This window comes from Gobius niger (genome assembly GCF_951799975.1).
Source record: "Gobius niger genome assembly, chromosome: 8".
Classification (NCBI taxonomy): Eukaryota; Metazoa; Chordata; class Actinopteri; order Gobiiformes; family Gobiidae; genus Gobius; species Gobius niger.
In genome coordinates, this window is record NC_136859.1 from 32,381,350 (window position 1) to 32,403,604 (window position 22,255).

Consider the following 22,255-nt stretch of genomic DNA (forward strand, 5'->3'; position numbering starts at 1 on the left):
CTGGTTACCATGAGCATCAATCAAGCTATGAATCAATCTGTTATTATACTTCTCATGAATGTATGTGGGCTGTGTTATATATCAAAATAACACTTATATACATTATAAATACGGTGTGGGTTGTGATGATGATGATTTTATGATAACAGTAATACTGATATATTGGATGTAGGAATGAATAATTATACACTTCTTATAAAGTGTGGCATTTTGTGAATGTTGACTTAAAGCAGTACTAAGTAACTCTCGCCCCTAGAGGCCATAAGCGCAACTGCAGGTGTAGTAGCAAGTTACGATTTTTTTACTTATTAATTGTCTTGGAGAGTAAATACTACGCTGACAGGAAAGGCGAAGGGAGAGAGGGTTACTGTGCATCCAATTATACAATGGAAATATTTTTTCTCGCTCAAACTTGTCTAGCCCGCAGTTAGCTTTGCCCGCTAGCCTGTTAGCTTCTTCTTCGTGATTCCATTAGTGTGTATTGCCTGCTCCGAAGTTGCAAACATGGTTTTCTGTCCAGAGACACCAGGGGGAGATGAAAGACCCTCCAATCATCCCATAAACACTTGTATTACCCCCACAGGGACTACGGAAAGGATTAATTATGGTAAACACGTTACTTAGTACGGCTTTAATGTAATGCATTGTTGCATCTCATTTATACATGTAACAAACTTAATCGTTTCATTACTACAAGCGACCAAGGGCTAAACTAAGATAGTTAGCTACCACATTATTTAAATTATGTAGAATATATGAATGGGGGTGGGAGTAAACACGTTTGTCTTCTTCCCACTCCTTTTCGAGCTAAAATCTTTTTTTATTTTTTTTGTTGGCCAATTATAGGGGCAAAGGAAGTGTGTTGTATGTAAACTATCTTGGACATATATGGCATACTCTTGTCTCTGTATTTGTTCTTGAACGCTGTTTGTATAGTTTTGTTTATATGGCTCAAAACAAAATGTTTAATTCAATTCAATCCAAGCCGTGTGCATTTTTTAGTTAAAGAAACTATACCTGATTATTTATTTTCCAGTAATGGGAAGAAATTCATTTTGTCATATTGTAAACTTAGACATGTGTGTAAAACAGTCAATTATAAAGCATTTGTATCAATTTCATGAACTTGCTGGCGAGTTTTACAGCATTCTTGGTTGTCATGTTTCTGCTGTGTTTTTCTTGCTTTTTCATCACTTTTTTGTGGTGTTTCTGTGGTGTTTATCTCAAACTATGTGTAAGATCTGTGAGAGTTAAAACACAGCTCACAAGTGGTGGACGGCAGAAAAAGATCTTGATCAAATTTGTTCTTCAGCAGAGGAACAAAAGTTTGATTGTTTAAACGTGTATAAAACTACCTTGAAAAGCGATTGAGAAAGATGAGACTGAGCTTGAATCGTAACCTAATTTAAATGCTAAAAAAATGCTAAAAAAAAAAAATGCCAGATTTTAGTAAGATAGTAAGAGGGAATCCAGACCTTAATCACCCAATTGATTCAATGACCCAACCTGTTTCGACGAAGTGTTTATCAAAGCAAATTATAGCCATAGATCATCATCATAATCACCAGGGGGCCATTTCAAACGGCGTCCCCTCGTCGACCAATCAGAATCCTGCCACAGAAGCCATCCAATCGATACAAGTCAATGGAGCTCCGGAGTCTGCGGAGTGATTCAGCAGTTTGGCAATGTGCTGCGCTCGCATTTGTCGGGGCTTAATTGAGGGAGATTTGGAAAATGTCTCACCTTTTTTTTCTTTTTTTTATGATGAGAGGTCATTACAAAACAGACGCTGCAGAAAGTGCTGATCCCCGGAACACGAGGGCGAATAATTTGATACAAGTTGCACCATAGAAATCAAATAAATGGCATTAGTTATCTGAGGCTGTTCCTACAAATGCGTTGCGTCTGTTGGCCAGCGGCTTCCCGGACCTTGCCTGGCCGGCGATCACTCCTGCTTTTTGTATCAGTTCAAAAGCAGGACCGTCTGCAACTTTGCTCACAGCTAATCAGTTTCATATCAATCCAATCGCAGGGCACGCTGTCACGTCAGGACCCGAATGAACCACAAGTACATTATTTTCTTAAATGTGCTTGAAAAGAATGGACCTGCTTAGATGCTTTACCTTCTCGGAGAGGATTTTCTTCTTGTTGCCGTCCGTGCATTGATTGAAACAGCTGCATTTGTGTTGATTTCTCCAACATTCAAAATCTGAACCGAGTTGCTAATTAGGGCTGAACAATATTGAAGTCACTTGGGATACGCAATGCGGTTGGGCAATATCGCCATAACGATATTATTGCGATACGTCACTGAATCACTTCAACGCGATATTTTCCATTCTGATTAAACCCAAATCGCAAGTAACTCGTTTTTCAGCAAACCGTGTCAAAACAAGACTTAAAAAAAAGAAAAGACTATCAACTCAAATGACAGTCAGCATGATTTTCAAGCCTTTAACTGTCCTACACTTACCTATACCTTACCATACCTGTTTGTTGCTTTGTAGCAGCTGTTCTATTAATCTGATGTATTTGTCTGGCAGAAATCGTCCTCATTGTGCCTCTATCTGCACAAACCCGTGTGTGCTCTGAATCAGTCACAAATCTCTTAACAGTACAATGATTACGCTTGATCGAAGGTTTTCATATCTAGTCCAAGGCATTCAGCTATTTCACGCTTTTCATCAGCAGAGATCCTTTTTCTTTCCTTTATTGCTTGAAAATGGTAGTCTGCTTAATAACATGGAACGTCCTTTTTCAGTAGTTATTGCCTTAACTGGGCTTAACCTGACAACTGATCATCACAGGTCTCTGAGATTAATGTCAGTGATTCAAAGAGCCCTGAGACACAATACCATCCATGAGTTTCATTGAAAACCTTTTTAAAACTTTTTTTATAGGCTACCTTTATGATATTGAAATACAATTTGCATAATAATTTGGACCGCAGTGTATATCCTTAAGTTTTTGTGGCAACAACCACAAAGCTCATTCTCATTAGTCTCCACTCTTCTGGCTGTTGCCACTAACTTCCTTGTTTACAGAATACGCTGCATGCCGTTTGTGTCCTACCAAAGGGTAAGTTTAATCCACAGTCAGTGATCAGTCAGGGCCTTCAGTAGCAGCCTGGGTTCTCTCACTCAAACACCTATAAACTGATCGACAATAGAAAGGCGTATGGATACAACTGCCTTTTGATGCGGCATGTGTTCGCCAAAGGATGTATCAGCAACGCAAAGCAAAGCAGGGACCCCAAACAAAAACCTTTGGGAACACTTGTAATATGCGGAAACAAGCGACACATGAGGCGGAGACGAGTGCATTATAACGTGGAAACAGGTGGCTGTTCATATCAGATGTTTTATTGACAGAGCGAGACATCAGAGATACACTCAAATGCAAAATCGAACACAATAAAAAGACACTCATCTTTCAGTTTGTTGCTTTGTGGGATGCCTTTTTGGAGCTCCTAGTTTCGTACCTGTTTCCTTCCCAAATCCCTGGCTGCTGGCACGGGGAAACTCTTCTCCTGTCCGGGCCAAGCAATCTGTGTCCCGCTGTCGTTCCTGCTGCTTTACTCTCAAATCTCTTCATGAGGAAGGGGCGCCAAATGTCCGTGATCACTTCTGATTGGCTTGGACGTCTTGCCCAAACGTGAGGTGAGGAAAACAAAGGGGGAGCTGCTGAGACACAGCAGACCCTGGGGGACAGACTGTCATTGTACGTCAAATTTTGATTGGCTGATAATTCTGTCAGTCATGCTGGCTGTCAATCATGTGTGCGGCCTGACAACCAGCTCAATCAGTAAAGCAGGCCACGAGGCGGATCGTTTTGCCCGAGGTGTTTAAGGCACTTTATGAGTAGGAAATGACAGTTACACCTCAACAATACCAATACAAACAACTCAACTGTCCATTTTGCAGACATTGGGGTGGGTTGACAACAGCTCGAAAAATCTCTTGTTCATAATTTGAGATGTTTGACAGCTACATTAGGATCAAACGCCGCTTCTTTGTTTTATTTCTACTCCTTACACCTGCTCCCGTCTGTTTTCGCATTGACTTTAAAATGGAGGTATTTGTTTCGCTTTCACGCTCTTTTTGTTACTGTAAATCCAAAATGACGGAGTGCACTGCCCTCACTCTGTTGACATGTCGAATCACTAACTGTTTTTAAGGTCAACTCTCAACACCTTTTTTCTCCCTGGCTTTTCATTCGAACTGTATAATTCTCTTGATACAAAACACAAATTGCAGCGTCATTGTGCGATCATGAACATGGGATGAATTAATTCCTTTGATGTTTCGCTGTCGACTGTCGGACTTCCTCTCCACTTTCGTTCCATTCTTCAGCTTCTTCCTCTTTGTGATGGAGCGGCACTGGAAGTGCTCTAAAAGCAGATTTTAAGCTGAATGCATCCTCTAAATGCACTTGAAAGTGAAAAGGCATTTCCTCATTCGGATTTTGCCGGAGGGGAATTATTCCGATATTTGCTGGCATTATCAAACCAAAGTTTATTTTCTTACGACGTCTCATTATTTTGGATGTTTCAAAGGAAAACTACTTGTTTTCCTTGACAGTTTTAACCTCAGCATTTTGACCACACAAAGACCATATCGGTGTCTAACAATGAAGTGCTTTGTAACAAATCAAAAGTACGGTTGTAGAGATATTCCAAATATTATCGACAGGACTAGGTTGAAACAGAACAGCCCCAACTGACCTTCTGACAAAATGTTTGAACTTGCTCTCACATAGATTTTGCTGATGACACTTTTCAGAAACTACTCACCAACAGGCTTCAAAAAAACTTTAAACTGTACAAACGTCAAAAACAAAACAAAAAATCTCAATGTGCACCCCCTTGTGAGACTACTAGTAAGAAAGTAAGTAAGTTAGTGCTTTATTGTCATTGTTCAAGTGTACAACGAAATGGTGTTCAGGTCGGGGAAACTGAAGCACCGTGAAGAAACCTGGCTGGCTGCCCTCTGGCTCCTCTGACCCTCCCGGGTTTGTCCCTGTTTCAGAGCATGGTGTCCTGCACTGGTCAGCTCCACCTCCTCCTTCAGCTCCCTCCACTCCACAACAGTCTTTCACCATTTCCTCGTTTGACCCTTTTTTGTTTCCTGTAGCTCCTCTTGTGGCGCCTCCACTGTGCTGCAGGTGTGGGGGCTATTGGTGCCTCTTCAGTGTATAAAAAACAATGCGACAACCAACCCTGGTGACAGACAGCCCCAGTCTCCCCTACCTCTGGCAAAAGAAGGGAGAAGTACCTGAAGCTAGAAATGAAACATCCTCTACTACTCAATCAACCCTGTCTAGTTGACGATATGCTGAAATGAGCAAGTCTAGTCTAAGTCTAGTCCAGCCGGGTGTGGCACATTTATTTGCAGAACAGACAGGACTTCTTTACCAAGTGCTCTCTTATACTGGAAATATAAAGGCTTTTATGTTTAGGTGCCGCAGGAAGCATTTTAGTGCCACACTTAAACAGTGTGGGAATCTGCTTGTTTTTGTTCCACGATAGTGGTGGATTGGATAGAGAGACTTCATTAGACATTTGCATACAAGTCTGTAATATAACAGGGCGAGAGGAAGTCGGAAGCTCACACAAATTAAATATCTGTTGGCTATTCTCGATTCTCGACGCATTATCCTCGCGGCCTTTTGCTGCCTTCGTGTGCTGTCATTATTATGGTAAACACCACTTGCCTATACTGCACATGAACTTCACCTCATCTCGTATTTTCCACACGGAAACTGGGAGATCATAATTGATGCCCGAGTCCCCGAGAAGAGATAACCTTAGACCTCTCAACACCACAGCTATTTAGCTACTTTACTTTAATATGATCTCTTTTTCCACACTTATCGCCTTTTAAAAAAATTAACAAATAAAGCCAAACATTGTTTTTTCGATCAAAGCAGACAAGAGTAGCAGTAGGTCAGCAGTTTTTTTCACTTTGCTATGACACAAAAGCACACCAGACGCCATGACACTGAAAAGGGCAAACACCAAGGTAAACTAATGAGCGACTTCACTCTAATCCTCAAAATCTCAGAAATTATTGGGGCAGATCAATCAAACCGAGACCAAACTACCATGAACTACAACCAGGCCAAACCGGTCGAATTTGGCTACAAACATGCCCGTATTCAAGTTATTTGACATCTTTTGGCTCAATCACATCGGGAGAAAGTAGGGCTGTGCAATTAATTGAAATTTGATTACGATTTCGATTATAACACTAAACGATTAGCACTAGCATAAGCGGAAAAAAAAGAAGAGGTTGTTGTTTTTCCAAAGCCGACTTGCATTATTTCAGGCCGCTGAGATCATTTTCCCTTCGCATTTCACGTGCCGTGGCTCATGCTTTCGCCTGACATAAAAACAAACAGCGCTGTGTGATGATGTCATCAGACCGCACTGCTCAGTTTACTTGTGCAGGTGTGAGGGCTGGCCAGCAGGGGGCAGGTGTGAAACAGAGACCTCTCCTTAATTGAGGCAAACTTTAAATCATTTGTACTTTCATGACTGTTTAGAAAACAGAAAATATTCAGCATAGTTTTCATTCAGCATGCTTCTTTTTAAAGGCGACAAATAAATGTTGAATAATCGTGATTTCAATTATTATTTTTCCAACAATTCAGCAACCCTAGCGTTCATATGTGGTTAAAAATGGGGTAAAAACGCCAGTGCATGTTCAGGATTAGCGATTTGGCTGACATTTGTCACACACTGATGTTAAAATAAGCGTAAATAGAAATGATGATAGTAATTTTACACTGCTGCGGCTAATGTTTAGTCCCGGCATCAATCATATATGTAATTAAAAAGTTACCTGTGAGCAGAAATGATGTCGTTAGTCTCGATAAATCCAACACTTGGAGCATGTTTCTAAAATTGTGTGGCTTTGTCGCAGACCCCCACCTTATCAGAGTGCATTTGCTTCAGTTTGGCATTACCAAAATCTAAAGGGAAAAAAGTGGCAAAAGAGCGAGAAAAACGTGGTGGAAAAGCAACAATAATGCAATAAAAAGCGACAAAAACAAACGAGTAAAGAGTGATGGAAAGGCAACCAAAAAAATGACAAAAATGTTCCGAAAACGCAACAGAAAGTGACAAACATTAGATGGAAAAAGCGCCAAAAGAACAACAAAAACACGACAAAAAAGAGGAAAACATGGCAAAAACAATTCTAAAATGTGGCAAAAACGCGGCAAAACTGCGTCAAAAAAGTGCTCGAAAAGCAACAATAAGAAAGCGAAAAAAACACGACTAAAGAGATACCGCAAAGCCTACATCCCCACTGCTGTCAGACTGTACAATAAGACTGTGAAGTAACGCCGACTGTAACAAGTGAATTTCTCCTTTGTGAGATTAATAAAGGTTTATCTTATCTTATCTTAAAAAGAAAAAAGAAGTCACGAAAGAGCAACAAAAAAGTGACAAAAATGACTAAAAAAACGTACAAAAACAAGATCAAAACGCTTAAAAAAATGCAACAAAAAAGCGGCGACAACGCAACAACAAAAGTTACGATCAGTTTTGCAGGTCAGCTTTCAAATGAGGACGTCACACTGGTCCCTCACTTTAGGGCTGAAAATTCCCGGATGTCCGACCGTGAGGATATTGCACATCGGAGATACGCCATTTTAGCGCTAGCACACATTAGGCTAGCACTTAAAAACACTAGAGCTGGACCTCACCTGGACATTTGACATTTCCCGCTTCATTTCCCATGCGTTTAGAAAACAGGCACGGCGTGTCCCAGGATTTCCAGGCAGCGTGGGTTCCCCTGTTAATGCGTTTGTTGTGTCCTGCTGTGCCCTTTTGCTCCTCAGAATGACCTTTCCCTCCGCGCCGCGAGGTCATGCGGCTGTGAACTGCACTGCGCCCCCTGCCCACCAGATGGCAGCAAAGCACTCCGGCCTCCTCACCGTGTGTACCATGATATAATCTCTCTATCGCGCGGTGGCACAGTTACACGTGTCACAGTTATATTAAAACAACGAGAGAGAGAGTTGGACTTTTTAAAATTTATCTAAAACAGAAATGAATGCGTTTTTATTGCTGTAGGGGAGAAAGTAGTTGGTCTTTTGTGAGGAGGATTTTTCTACCGTTGCAAATTTGTGTATTTTTGGTTGGTTAAGTTTCATAAAAAAAATGTACTCAAAGCAAAATAAGTGCAATGCAATGATAAAAGCCTAACAGACTTCAAAGAGAGTATTTCATATGTGATTTTTTTTTTTTGCACAAGCCCGGAGGAGCCGAGATAAGACTTTATTTATTTATTTATTTATTTTATTGCTAGTTTCCAGTTGGCAGCGTGTGAAATGATCCCTGCCAGTTTAAGCCAAGCAGTGGCTGCGGTGCCACACTTAAAAAAGACAAACAGACAAACAAATACATCTCTGTGTCAAATTTTAATCCAGCGTTGCTACTTCCTCGGCAGACTGAGAACATGAGCCGGCGTCCTGAAGGAAGGCTTCATCCGCCGAACAGAGGCTGAACTCTCTGCCTTCCCCTCCCACCTGCATTCACAAACAGGGGGTTCTCTCCAGCCCTATTTTTTTTTTTCTTTTGTTGTGCCCTTTACGTATATAGTGTTCAAATCAATTGACAACTGAAACATGTATAGATCAAAATGAAGCATTTGCCGCTTAATGGTGTTTTATGCAACTTTTTATGTGTTTTTTTTCCACATAAAAAGTTGCATAATGCACCTTTAAGCGGCAAATGCTTGATATTTGTGTGTATTTGACCTTGTAGTGACCCAGCATGGCGTCTTTCATTCCGTCACAGTGGTCTCTAAGACACTCTCGGTTCTATTGTTTGGAAGGTTTACACTGTCACTAGACATTCTACAAAACTATTGATCCTGGAGCGATTTAGAGAGACCACTGTGTTAAAGGTGCCATGCTGACCACTCATACAACCGCTGGGTCACTACAATACTGCACAAATAACAACTTTTTTTTGTTTTCACATAAAAAGTTGCATAATGCACCTTTAAATATTCACAGCGGAAAAAGTAACAATTATTTTGACTCAAGAAAGAGTACAGATACTTCCCTTTAATTTCAGAAGTAAAAAGCATTGTATGATTAAACTAGTAAGAAGTAAAAATTCTTCAAAAAGTTACTCAAGCACATGTACTTTGCTTTATTTTCTGAATGGGGATCCTAAGGAAACAATAAACAAGTCTGAATTTAACCTCTTAAACACCACTTGAATCAAGCACAAAAGCCAAACTGGAGAAAATGTGCTTAGTTAAGGCGGGTGGTAGGAGGTTAAACTGTCATTATTAACAGTGTTTCATGGTTAGACAATGTTAAATCAAAATATGTTTACTGTTTTTATTTCTTTAGCTCCAACTCCACGCTTTGACCCATTATAATTTACTGTCCTAATGGCCTATAATTTAATCTGCCTGTCTGCTGTGGTAATCTCATATCAAAGAGATTATAACCCGCTCCTCGCCATTTACGGTAAATACGAAATGAAGTTCTACGCTGATATACCATGACCTCATCTTTCACTATTCTCTAATCCAGATTGGAGTAATGTTTTTTTTTGTGCGGGGGGGCGGGGCTTCTAATCTGCCCCCTCGACCAAAGGGAGCGCAGCGTTTTATTAAAAGGTGGCGGTTCCCGGGTCAGCAGACAGACCTATATATAACAACAGGGCGAGACGCGAGCGGCTAATCCAAGTGTCCGCTCGCTCACACGCGATCTGGCAAAGGCAGATGTGGCCTATCGGTGGGGATGGATAGGTACAAGTATAATGGGCCTCTTCCTGTACTGTAAATGATCAAGTTACTTTACAGCTTTACCCAGATCTAAAATGCTTGGTTCAGGTGGAAGCTAAGAGGAAGCAGAAGTAAAAAGGTCCAGGGTTTAAATAGCTTTTCTGTGTGGAGTTTGCGTGTTTCCACTGGGTCTGGGTGGATTTCCTCCGGCATTTTCCCCCGAAAAACATGCAAAATCAGTTAATCCTCCATTCCGGTGATTCCGAGCGTATACTGCAAAGCCTGGAGGCGGCTCCCCAGGCGTTGCACCGTGGCTGCCCGCTACTCCTGACAGGTTTCTTCAGGAGCATTGATTGATACAGAAGACAGAATTCAGTACAGGATTAAAAATCTTAAAAAAATAATTGTTGTAATCCACATTTGAATTCATTATTCATTCATTATTGTCAAAATTAGCTTGAAAACACATGGGTGTAATTGAAGAATTTGCCTGTAAACCTTAAAGCTGTATTATGCAACTTTTTATGCAAAAAAAAAGGGTTGATATTTGTGTGTATTTGCCCTTGTAGTGACCCAGTGGCTGTATGAGTGGTCAGCATGGCGCCTTTTCTTCCCATCACTGTGGTCGCTATAGGACACTCCAGGATCAATTGTTTGGAAGGTTTTCCCAGCTGACGGAGCCTCTCACTGGAAAACCTACAAAACAATATACTTCTCCTTTAATCCTTTAGAACGGGGTAGGCAAAGTCAGGCCAAAACCAGCCCTTCATCATGGAACCTCTGGCCCTCGACAGGATTTTGAGGAATTACACAAACCAGAGATCAAATGCATGTTTAAGTCTAGAAATGTGAACAAATAGTGTCAATTCCTTAAAAAATGTCTTAAAAGAACACCCCATTTAATTCATATATGATGTACAACACTGGCATTCGAGAAAATTATGCTTTACTTAAACCTTGGTATTTTGACGGTGAAGAAAACCGTCCCTCCACCAAGCGAACTTGCCTACCCCTGAGTGTCGTCTCCTGTTCCCAGTTTATATTTTGTGATGTAAGTGTAAGCTTTGCACTTTTCTACACCTGAACAGTCTAAAACCATGTGTGTGTGTGTGTGTGTGTGTGTGTGTGTGTGTGTGTGTGTGTGCGTGCTGCCCCACATGGCTAAACGATGAACTGCAATTTGGATTGTTTTTTCGGTTGAAATTTCTGTACACGTAGAGCTCCAAACGAGCAAAGGAGGAAGATGAAGTGTTGGTTTCACCGTGGAGAAGGTACCCCAGCTTTAACACACCACACAGCAGGAATATCTGATAAGATTAGCTCACCTTATTATACGGCTCTTCACAACACAAGTAGAAGGTCATTATTTTCTGATAGAGTTTGTGCTTGTAATTCGGGTCTTTCATATCACTCCTCATGTAGTAGTAGAAGAAACTATCTCTGTCCCCGTCTCTGCCAGAGAAGTCGGGGGAATCGCTCGTGACGTTAGTGGGAGTCCGACTTTCAACTTACCCAGAGATTCACCAGCATTCCTCCTCTCCAACTGCACCTTCAACTAAGTAGCTGGACTAGCTACTAGCCTTGCTGCTACTAGCCTAGCCAAATGTTGCCAAGCAATGTGCAAACGTTTGGGAACTATTTGCCATGCAAATCATTAAACAAACCTTCAGGGCGAAGCAAGACCCCTCTGCGGTTCGCCCTGACGGTACTTATTTTCCCGAAAATGACCAGAGTTCTATACATTTTCCCTTACATAATCGGAACGTCCATAAAGGAACAGGCCACCATTTTTCCATGCTGTGATATCTTCTTACCTGAGCTTAGACGAGTTGGTACCAATGGCCGCTGGCTGCCCTGCTTTTTGACCACGAACGTGGGGGCTGCCATTGCTCCGCCATTGCTGTAGTACCTCCATATCGCCACTAGGCCCCCATTGAAAAGCATTGGAGTTTAGACACTTTAAAAGCAACTTTAACGCCTGGTTTCAATTTTTTCAAACCTAGACTAGGCCAGATATTCCTCCTGAGATAACGCTGGGTTAGTCACAATTTAAGAAACCAGGCTGGTTTTCGTAATATGAATGTTTGAAATCTCGTACTTAATTAGGGTTGGACTGCTAGCATTGGAGCAGCGCGAGCTACACGTCACGCAAGGGCCGAGTCTACGGTGAAAATCCCGCCCGTATGTCCTTTTTAGGAACATGCTTCGTCAGAGCTGGGGAGGGGGAGTCTGTAAATCCGCCATGAATTCCCCCACAACCGTGGTCATTATGGTAAACGGGGAGGAGTGAGCAGAAGCTGTCCATTATTTTTACAGTCTATGGTTGATACGTACATGTCTGGTCTTTGTGCCCGTGGAAGTGCGTGGCTTCCAACTTCACCCCCGTTTGGAGCCATAGGAATATGCTGGGAGAGGCCAAATGCTAAAAACATCTTTGGTGGTTTTGCGTGACTGAGGGCACGCACAAAGACCAGACATTTACGCATCAACTCGTCTAAGCTCAGGTAGAACATACAGTATATCTCAGTATGTAAAAACGGTGGCCAGTTCCTTTAAGATTGTCCGAATGGGGAAATCGGGGCTAAAATCGTCCTTATTATCTTGCCGTGTGAATCAGGCTTTAGTGAGAACAGAACTACATTTTAGATTTCAAAGACTGTGCACTTTCGTGAAAAGAACTCTGCCTTTGAAATCAATCAGTTTGCTCAATCATTGCAGTGAAAGTGCACTGTTCTGCGTCTTTGAAGAAGAAGAGGAAAAAAAGCTGAACACCCGATTCCTTAGTCGAGAGGAGACACATACGTTGTCAGCGTGCTGCTCTGAGGGCCAAGGCCACGCATTGCCTTCGCTCATGATTACGAGCTCTGATTATGCAACCAATGATGCCTTTCTCCTGCCAATTTCCTCAACAACAGTCATTTTAAGGACGGAACCGCTAAGAGACTTAAGACGATCGGATTTGGCCCATTTGGGAAGAGACCCAAGAGGAAACGAAGAAAGGAGACGATTCACACAGAGGATCGATTTGAAAATGCTTTTAATAACATAAAAACATAGAAAAAAAAGCAAACCGCTGATGTGAATGGATGAGCTGATTGATTGAAGCGTTCCAACCAGTTTTCGAATGATGACTAGGCAATGTCTTGATCAGTGGCCCATTTCACATCTTGGCCATATATGCCCCTATTTGACAGTAAAAAGCAGCGTGGGCCACGGATCAAGCAAAACCTTTTTCAGTGTGCATGCCTTGAAAGTTGCTGTACAAAAAAGGTAACCTCAGAGTGAGTATTTACATGGCAATAGACAGATCCGGTGAGCATTCAGTGTCTGTGGCTTCAAATGTCGCTGAGGCACATTTTCAGAGTGGTGTGTTCCTGGAAAAAAAAAGTATCAAAAAAAGCAATGCTAAAGATGCCATAACAAATGGTTGCTTAAGGAAGGGAAAGCTTACATTCCTATTTACATTTTCTACGCTGCCTTTCCCGGATTGCTACATTATCTTTTTTTTTTAAGTCTCAACGTATGTTAGCGGTAGTTAGCATGCTAGGAATACATGTCCAAGCAAAGATAGAAGTTGTAAGATCAATGTTCATTGCAAATGCTTTAAAATTATAGATATATTCACAGCAAAAAGGAAACTTCTCCTTAGTTAAAACGACTGACGTTTGAAATATTAAACACACGGACGTCGGAGGCGGTAACTGAAAGTTACTTCTTCCCTGGGGCCGATTTACGGCAAGTTTCAGCCAATCTGTGTCAATCAAACAGGCAGTCCCTCAGGCGCTACAGTGAGTGTGCTTGCATGCGCTCGAGTAAACTGGTTATTAGGCATATCCTGGTTATGACAATATTCTGGATATGATGTTTACATGCGTCCAAGAAACCAGGATACTCATATCCCTGTTTACATGAGCAAATATAGTATCCTGGATATTTAGGCTCCAGACAGGGGTGGAGCTAATGACAAATATGGTAAGGATCTAAACACTTTAGTAATGTTGCTAACACATGGCTTTTTCTGACATTTCTCCAGCACAGGGACAAGAACTATCCAAAGAAGCACTTGAAACAGTAGAGTTCTTTCCCTGCTTTAGCGACAGACTTGAGAATTTAAACATTTTATCCAAGAACAGTGCTGACTTCCACCGGAGATACCACAGAGCAACAAAAGTTGTTGTTTTTTATGGTTACTTCAATGTTTTGTTGAAGATACAAAGGCTGTAGGAAAGTTTTTGCTCCGGCCATATCAGTTTCAAAAGTTCATGCTCAGTACGTCAGCAATGGTGACAGACCAGGATACTGTGTTTACATGGAAATTGTGGGTATATCCCAATGAGAATATCCTGGTTTCTAATATCCTGGATATCGGCTTATCCAGGAAACCAGGATTCTGTGTTTACATGAACCAAACAAAAAACGAAATTTAAAATCCCCATTGATAACCTATATACTTGAGTGCATGTAACACACTTACACAAAGGCCAGGTGGGACAGGGTTGCCAGATATCAAAAGCCAAAACCCCCAAACCTAGCAAACACTATTACTTCCGATGTATTTTGATGTCTCTGCGCCTCTGTGATAATCCGGGCTCACCCCCCTTCTCTCCCACTCACAGGGAGAGCAGCTCTGACGGCCTTTGGGTTTGAGGTTTTTCACTTGATTAAGAATTAATACGATATTTCAAATGGAAAACAGCACTGCAAAAGCCTGTGGATAGTTACCACTTGTGGGGAAAAAAGATCTGAAAGCCGTCCAATTTCTTAAAATTGCCGTAGCTCTGGCAACCCTGAAGTGGGCGAAGTGTCTTGCCCATAGGATCAAACTAGCAACCAGGCTGTTGACAGGGGAGGGCAACCAGGTCATTTGCTTAAGAATTTAAGGGGGGGGGGGGGGGGGGCATGAAGGAGGCCATTTTCTTTGAAAAATAATAGAAAATGGGTGAGGGGGGCCCATGTGAGCCCTTCCTGCCCAGGGCCCCTGCAAGCCTGTTGACGGCCCTGCTGGCAAAATCTTTCTTTCTTTCAGATTTTTCCGAGAAAAGAGAAAGAACATTGTAGTTATAATGACCACTCACTAGAAATATAATGGATGAAATGTGAAAAATAAATAAATACAATTAAAAAGGTCTAAGTTTTTGGAATTCAAGACATTTCAACTAATGGAAATTCCTTTCTGCAGTGTTGGTGGCAAGAACCCTTTTAGCAGTATTTAGCTTGAGCATTTTCCGGCCTGTTTTCCGGTGTTTTGTGCTAGCGTTAGGCATGTAGCAACACCTGCATTATCCTTTTTTTTCACAGACGACGCTCTTTTCAAAGGGTGGATTTCTGCTGAGGAGGCAGAAATAGCGACTCAGGAGAGGGTCAAGAGTACAACCGTGTCCTTGGCTTGTGTTGGCGAGTATCGGCTGAAAACGGTATTGATTCGTTTGCTCTGGCATCTGGTGCATTGCAAAAAGAGTTTAAGTGGAAATCATCTACACTAAATCCTTACACCTATGAAATCTTTTAGTCATGCTACATTATGATACAAAACACACCTGTGCAAGGCAAGCGGTCATATACCCTACATCTTAAATGATTAAAGTTCAGCAGATTTCTTTTCTCTGAGCATGACATTTCAATAATTCACTGCTTATTTCCACTGGATAGCATGGCGTAGGTCGGAACAGTATGGCACAGTTTGGTTTGTCTGGGTGTGAGAAACAGAAAACAAAGAAAGATACAAGGTTCCACTTTTGCAAATGAATGGCGAAGTAACCAGTGTTCAATTTAACGCTTCCTCAAGTAATCTAGTAGTAGCCACGTTTTCAACACAGTAATGCGTTTGTTCGGATCATCTCCTCTCTCAGTCTTACCATTTCCTTCGACAGGCATCTGAGGTTTAATGAACATGTTTACGCTGTAAAAGTCTAAAGTCTAAAGCTCAGAGAAGTGGCTTTATCGTGTTATTGATTTCTGCATTTACAGATATCAAGCTGTTGTTTGTGGGATTTGGGCTTCTGCTGCTCAAACATGATCAGCAAATATATCGGGATTGGTATATCTATATACCTATCCCTGATTTTGAATGATCCAGCATGTCCACTTTAAAGAATGTTATGTTATGTTGTAATTACTGAATCTCTTGGCTTTCTGCCTTTCTTTTTTATCATGCCAACTGGCAGCATAAACATTGGCAGATGTGTGGACTTTTAGATCAAAACAGTCTCACTTTTTATAACTCTAGTGTTTCACTGCTCAACTGGGAATAGTTTTACCTTACCTTGGCATTTATTCATTAGTCATGGTGGACTTGGGAGGCTGGTGCTTTCCCGGATAGTAAAATAAGAGTCTTATTGTTTCTCAAAGCACACTTTAGATCTAGTGAGGTGGGTGGGTGTCTATGACCTCATCCTAGTCCTTCTACGAACTCAAGTCCATCTAGGTTCTGGAGTTCAGGTGCCAATTTGGAACCAAAAATTATTATCTACTAACGGGCTGAGGTCAGCTCTAAATGTACAAAAAAAAATCATCAGCAGGAGTCTGAAGCCTGGTCCATTTACAATAGAAGTGTCATTGGAAACCTTCATGAAAATTGGCACTCATAATGATTTGTTTGGATGGATAATGGGCTTTTCTTAAACACAAATCCGAGGCAACATTCACGCCAGGCAACATTGGTGCTCGTGTCACAGAGAGAACAATTTAGCCAAAAATGGGCTTTATCTGCTCTACTATGTACGTTGTATGGCAAACATTGCTGCTGTGGTTTCCTTGGTATTTCTGAGCCGACCAACACCACACCATGCACTGGAAACAATCCTTAATGAATACACGTGAGATACAACCTGATCTAAAGACCTAAGACAAGCAATGTTCTACAGTATGTTCCCTACGAGGCAGAATTCACAGAAAGCGTCTTTTACTGTCCTCCCAGTAGTCCGAGACACTTTTGACCTCAGATCAGTTTCATGGTGAACCTGCCCCCGTCGCCTCCTTCTCCACCTCCGCCCATGGATGACCGCGGCACAAAGTCAATGGTCGCCGTGTGCTTGATTTGTCCTTTGCTTTGACTCCAGAAGAACATAAAGACAAAGCATATGGCTACCGAGCTGAGGAAGGAAAGGAAGCCCATCGTGGTGGCGATGATCAGCGTCTTTGCGTCAAACGGGTAGGGTTTGGCCATTTGAGAGGACGAGTTGGCAGTTTGCGTGAGTTGCGTGGGCTCTATCCACGCGTCGTCGATGAAAATGGGGATGCTCCTGTTTCGCGGAACTCCTTTCACGTAGAGTCCGACTGTGAGGCTGTCATTACCGGCGGCGTTACCGGCTAGGCACTGGTAGGCGCCGCTGTCCTGAACTTGGGCGTAGCGCACTTCCAAGGTACCGTTTGGCAAGACGCGTATCCGTCCCATGGGCGAGAAGACATTCTTGTGAGATGAAATCCATGTTATGGCAGGAGCCGGGTCCCCATCGGCTTTGCAGGAGAAAAGGACATTTGTGCCTTCCTCGACTCTTGCCTCCTGAGGTCGCCGGTCTAGAATTTTCGCAGCGCGGCAGGTAAACAGCTTCGGCAGCTCTTTTTCAGAGAAGTCCCTGAATTGCCGTAACCTCACCGCGTCCGGAGATGAACACGTGGGCTGGAATCCATCAAAGTTCAAGCGAAGCCTCCGACGCACCACCCAAAGCAATCGGCAATCGCATGCCAAAGGGTTACCGTCCAATCTTAGCACCTGGAGGTTACCCACGGAATGGAAAGCGCTCTCTTCCAAAGTGGTTAGCTGATTAGACGAGATGTTGAGCGTGCGGAAGTTAGTCAGCCCTCTGAAGGCGGCCGGTTCTATCCGCAGCAAGCTCCCCCCGGCTAAGTGTAGCTCTTGAAGCCTCAAAAGATCTCCGAGTAGATTTCCTTGAATGACGGTGATGGGATTGTAAGACAAGTCCAGAAAGCGCAAATAAGCCAAGTGACGCAGTGCCGCGTAAGGGACCGCACTAAGGTTGCAGTTGCTGATGACAAGGGTGGTCAAGTTGAGCCCGGCGAGGCTACTACTCGCCAAAGTGTCCAGCATGGGCCAACTGGAGATGATGAGGCTGCGGAGTTTGTGCAGCCTACGAAAAGCATTGTTGGGGAGGGAAGAGATGTAGATGCGCAGCATGCGTAGGCGCGTCAGGTTCGGGAGTTGAGAGAGAGCCTCGGTGGGTATCGACGTCAGGTTACTGCGATCTATACTGAACTCGACTAAACTCGTGAGTCCAAAGAACGCCCGCTGGGAGATGAAAACCAAGTCATTTTCGCTCGCTTCTAGTATTTGTAAATTTGACATATCTTTGAAGGTGTAATCCAGGAAGACGAGTATTTCATTCTGGCTCAAATCTAGGAAGCGTAGACTTGACAGTCCAGCGAACACTCCGACTGGAATGATCTTAAGTCGGTTGTTTTTAATCCGAAGAGTCCTGAGATTTTGAAGGCCCTGGAAAGCCTCGACTTCCATCATGGAGATCAGATTATCGCTTAGGTCCAACTCTTGCAGGAGCTGCAGCCCGGAGAATTGGCGCCGCCCCACGGTTTTAAGCTTATTGTAGGATAAATCCAGTCGCTTGGCATCGCTGGAAAAGCCCTCCGGTACTGAGTTCAGATGCTTGCCGGAGCAGATGACTTCTTTAGCTTCAGGGCGGCATGTGCAGCGTGACGGGCAGCCCCCTGCAGATACACCCAGGCAGGCCAGAAGGATGCTCCAAGCCCCCCATCGGACCACCGACTCCACAAACATCTTTCCTCCGGACTGAAAAAGCAGAAAGGAAATGTAGAAGTTTGAGATGTACATAACACAAAGGGATTTCAGAAAGTTTTTAAGCCTCCTGAACATTTTTATTCCATTGCTTACAATCATCATTGTGCTGTTTTTGGACATTCATAAAAGCATAACTGCTGTATATTCCATTATTTTCCACGATACAGAAAAGTACAACCCCATAAAAACAAGAGTGTACATTTCCTAAGAATATTACGGTGAAGAAATCAATTTGGACAATGTCAGTATCAGACTTCAACACTGGAAAAACTAGAGGGGTGATGAATAATTCCTGAGCCAACTGTATTAGTGAAATATTCAAGAGTGCTCAGGAGAAAAAAATACTCACTGCTTAGGTGCCGGAGTGCAGATTTTCATAACCAGCAGCAGTTCCGTTGTTGTGAGACCCCCATGTACCGTCAAACTTTGGATTTGTCAGCATTTCACCTGGGAGTGCCTGCAAAATATGAAACAGACAAGCACACATACTGTAAGGAATCAATGCTGACATTGGTTTTCATAGCACAACTTGATATGTCGGGATGTCCCATTGTCCATCATGAAACCAAACCGATTTCCAAATGGTGACAAGCTCAGAACTATTGAAAATGTTTCAGGTGAGATTATGACGTGCAGTTTTGGGATCAATTGTACACTTAGGTTTTAAAATGTAGAAATCAGGATACTTTGAGCAATGTAGGCCACGCTATATCCCATAGGCATGGTTCAAATTCCCATGCGACCTTTTTTAGACTCCATATTATCGCCTATAAAGTGAAGTGATACCTTGTAAAACTCGCTAAGCTGGAGACTATATGTGATCCGGCTGTAAAAGAGGCCAGCGTGGATAAATGTTACGGCCTGGGGACGCTGACATCTGCCTTCAGACTGTCAACACGGCACATCAAAACAAACTCATTTACATTTAGAAACGGTGCTCATTTTGAACTTATTTCATTTGGACGGAAATAATCAAAGTACTGAAGGAAAGAAGAGTGAAGGCATTTATCTGGAATAATTTGTTCAATATATTTATAAACCAGTGTTTTGTCAACAGCCAACATTATAGTTTGGGAATGTCTTTTGACCAACAATTCATTGGTGTATGTGTCCAAAATTAAAGAAAATTGTAGAAACTGATGAGAGCTGGCAAAAGATGATAAGAACAGAATGCCATAACTGAACAATTACTTGGCAAGTCTCTAAAGATTTAACTTTAATTACAAGTTGCCACAAAAGTCTCAGTTGTTAAGATTATCAACCAAAACACATGAACAATCAGAAGAACTGATTACTTTCTACAAAGGCTAATCGAATGAATCTGAAGGAACAGACCAAAACAGGATTACAATTCAATATTCAACCAAACTTAAGGCTTAAGAAATTACTGTTTACTTCGCAAACGCTTACGTAATTGCGTCATTGTGAATGTCTGGACCTGCTTTTGGGAGCACGCCATCAATAATGCAAGTTGCTCCCAACTAAACACAACCCAGAAATCCATCTACATTTTTAAAAAGGAACATAACAAATCACTCACGGAAAACAAAGTGAGACACACAGAGCCCAAATAATCCCACAAAATCCTCCACGAATGCCTCCACGCTCCTTCCTCTTCCTCAGACCCCGGCCATGTCTTGCGCGTGATCGGCCTGGACTTTGGGCGGCCCACCCCCGGACGACTGCACAATGTTTGTCTGTGTGGCCTCCTCTCTATTTTCGCAGATGGCTCTTATAGGGGCTGCCAACGCTGACTCACAATCCCCACACTTGTGCTCTCCAGTCCCCGGCTCCCAGGGACCCCCTCGACGGACCAATATATCTGCGCTAACGCAACGTAGCCCCACTGGCCCGCCGCGAATGCTGAACTCCTGCCAATCAGGATCGATCTGAAGGAGTCACATTAGCGCGCTATGTGGAGCACGCGCGGGCCAGAGAGGAGAGGGAGGGGGAATTATTTATTATTTAACTGCCGTCCCACACGAGGCCAAACGCGGGGGACAGCCTCCAGGGCCTTGTGGGTTATGGCGGCTGAGGCGTTGCCTTAAATAGTGCCCCAGACGATTACGTGACATCATATTAGCGCTAATGCTGGGCTGTAATTAAATATACCGTGTGAGGCGTGCGATCACATGGCAGGTGCAAAATTAGATTGATATCAGCTGTAATTTAATTAAGAGACCGAATTCAGACTGGGACGCGATCCAGAGCAGCGTGTGAGAAAGCACAAGGACTGGCAAAGGGGGCTCAGGCGAAAAGCACGGTGTAAGTGATGATGATTCGTAGACAAATATACACCGTCTGAGAGAGTCTTCAGGACATCCCAAAGAGTGTCAATGGGGTTAAGATCTGGACTCTATGGTGGCCAATCCATGTGTGAAAATGATGTCTCATGCTCCCTGAACTGCTCTTTTACAACGTGAGCCCGATTAATCCCTGGAATTGTCATCTTGGAATACGCTATCAGGGAAGAATAAATCCATTAATGGAATAAGCTGGTAGTTGGGAATGTTCAGGTACACTGGAAAAACAATAATCATCCAGACTAAAGGAAGAAATGACATAAAATTACTTGAATTGAAGTGATAGTCTGTAAGTTTGCAAAGTGAGGAGAGGGAAATGTGAAAGTAAACAATCAAATCCCTCCCGTCTTTAACCAGAAAGCCCTTCTTACTTTGCAAAATGAGGAGAGCAGGAACAGAATTTTAAGAAGTAAATGACCAAGCTCCTCCCCCTCCTTCCTGATTGGACCTGACAGGCTGGTTCACAGGAAAAGCTCGTCTCATTGGTCAACACGGGAGGACACGATTATGGTTATCATTATTATTATGACGTTTACTATTACTTCACATCAAAATGCAAGAGCAGGTGGTCGATTTTTGCACATTTTCTAAATCTGTAATACATATAGACTTCCAGGTTATCACTTTAAGGGGTTAAATCTAAAGTTTGAGTAGGTTGGGCGCAGTCGTAGATAAGGTAAAACCTCTTATTGCCAATGGAACAAGGACTTTCTTTTTCTCAATTCTGACATTTTGTATAATTTCAATTGGAGCATAAATATTTGTAAATACAAAAGTGAATTTGTCTGATTCCAAGTGGGATTGATGCTTGTTCAATACGGAGTTTAAAAATGTTAATATTATGTATTTTCCTCCCCTTACATGTTCCAGCCATGTCCTAATGTGTAGAATGAGCTCAGACCTGTTCACAACAACTGCCTCTAAAATCCTGCACTGTGACTCAAAAATATAAATCACTCAAAAAAATTTAACTGATTGATTGATTTTGCTTGGAAGAGTTTCTAAAGTTAGTTAAATCCAGGCGGTGACTTTCTTTTTTGATCAGGCAGTGTAGGGGATTGTGCTAAAAAAAGAAGCAAAATGAGTGGGCCTTCGTAACTGCTTTACATTTTCAACAGTGTAGATTGGATTACAGCTAGAAAGGCAATACTACAGGACCACAAAGGTTACAAAAAGTAGAAACTAAACCCCAAAAATACACTAAGCTGTTGTTCAAAAGCTCTCAAGTGACGCGCTCGCATTTCTCACTCTGAAAAACCTTCCCCGAGACTGGACCTTTGGACTGCATTACTGCGGCAAACGGGCAAGAATTTATCATGTTTTTCGTCGACATATGAGTCAATCTCAACAGCCAGCGAGAAACGGCATCAGAGGAAAACAGAAGCACCACGCAGGCTCGAAGATGTTACATTTTGAAAGTCTTTTTGAAA

The 22,255-nt window shown here is 42.5% G+C and overlaps 1 protein-coding gene across 1 annotated transcript; it reads right to left on the reverse strand.

Annotated features, from left to right (window-relative positions):
• Positions 1-16,249: 16,249 nt before the first annotated feature.
• On the reverse strand, positions 16,250-18,964 carry lingo4b (leucine rich repeat and Ig domain containing 4b). Its single transcript, XM_079562079.1, has 2 exons — positions 18,872-18,964; positions 16,250-18,513 (listed from the first exon to the last, which is right to left on the reverse strand). Exon 2 carries the CDS (start codon positions 18,499-18,501, stop codon positions 16,690-16,692), a length of 1,812 nt encoding a protein of 603 aa, XP_079418205.1. The 5' UTR covers positions 18,502-18,513; positions 18,872-18,964; the 3' UTR covers positions 16,250-16,689.
• Positions 18,965-22,255: the final 3,291 nt, after the last annotated feature.

Excerpts from the sequence above, each read along its gene's own strand:
- lingo4b (XM_079562079.1), bottom strand. The coding sequence starts at position 18,501 with ATGTTTGTGGAGTCGGTGGTCCGATGGGGGGCTTGGAGCATCCTTCTG.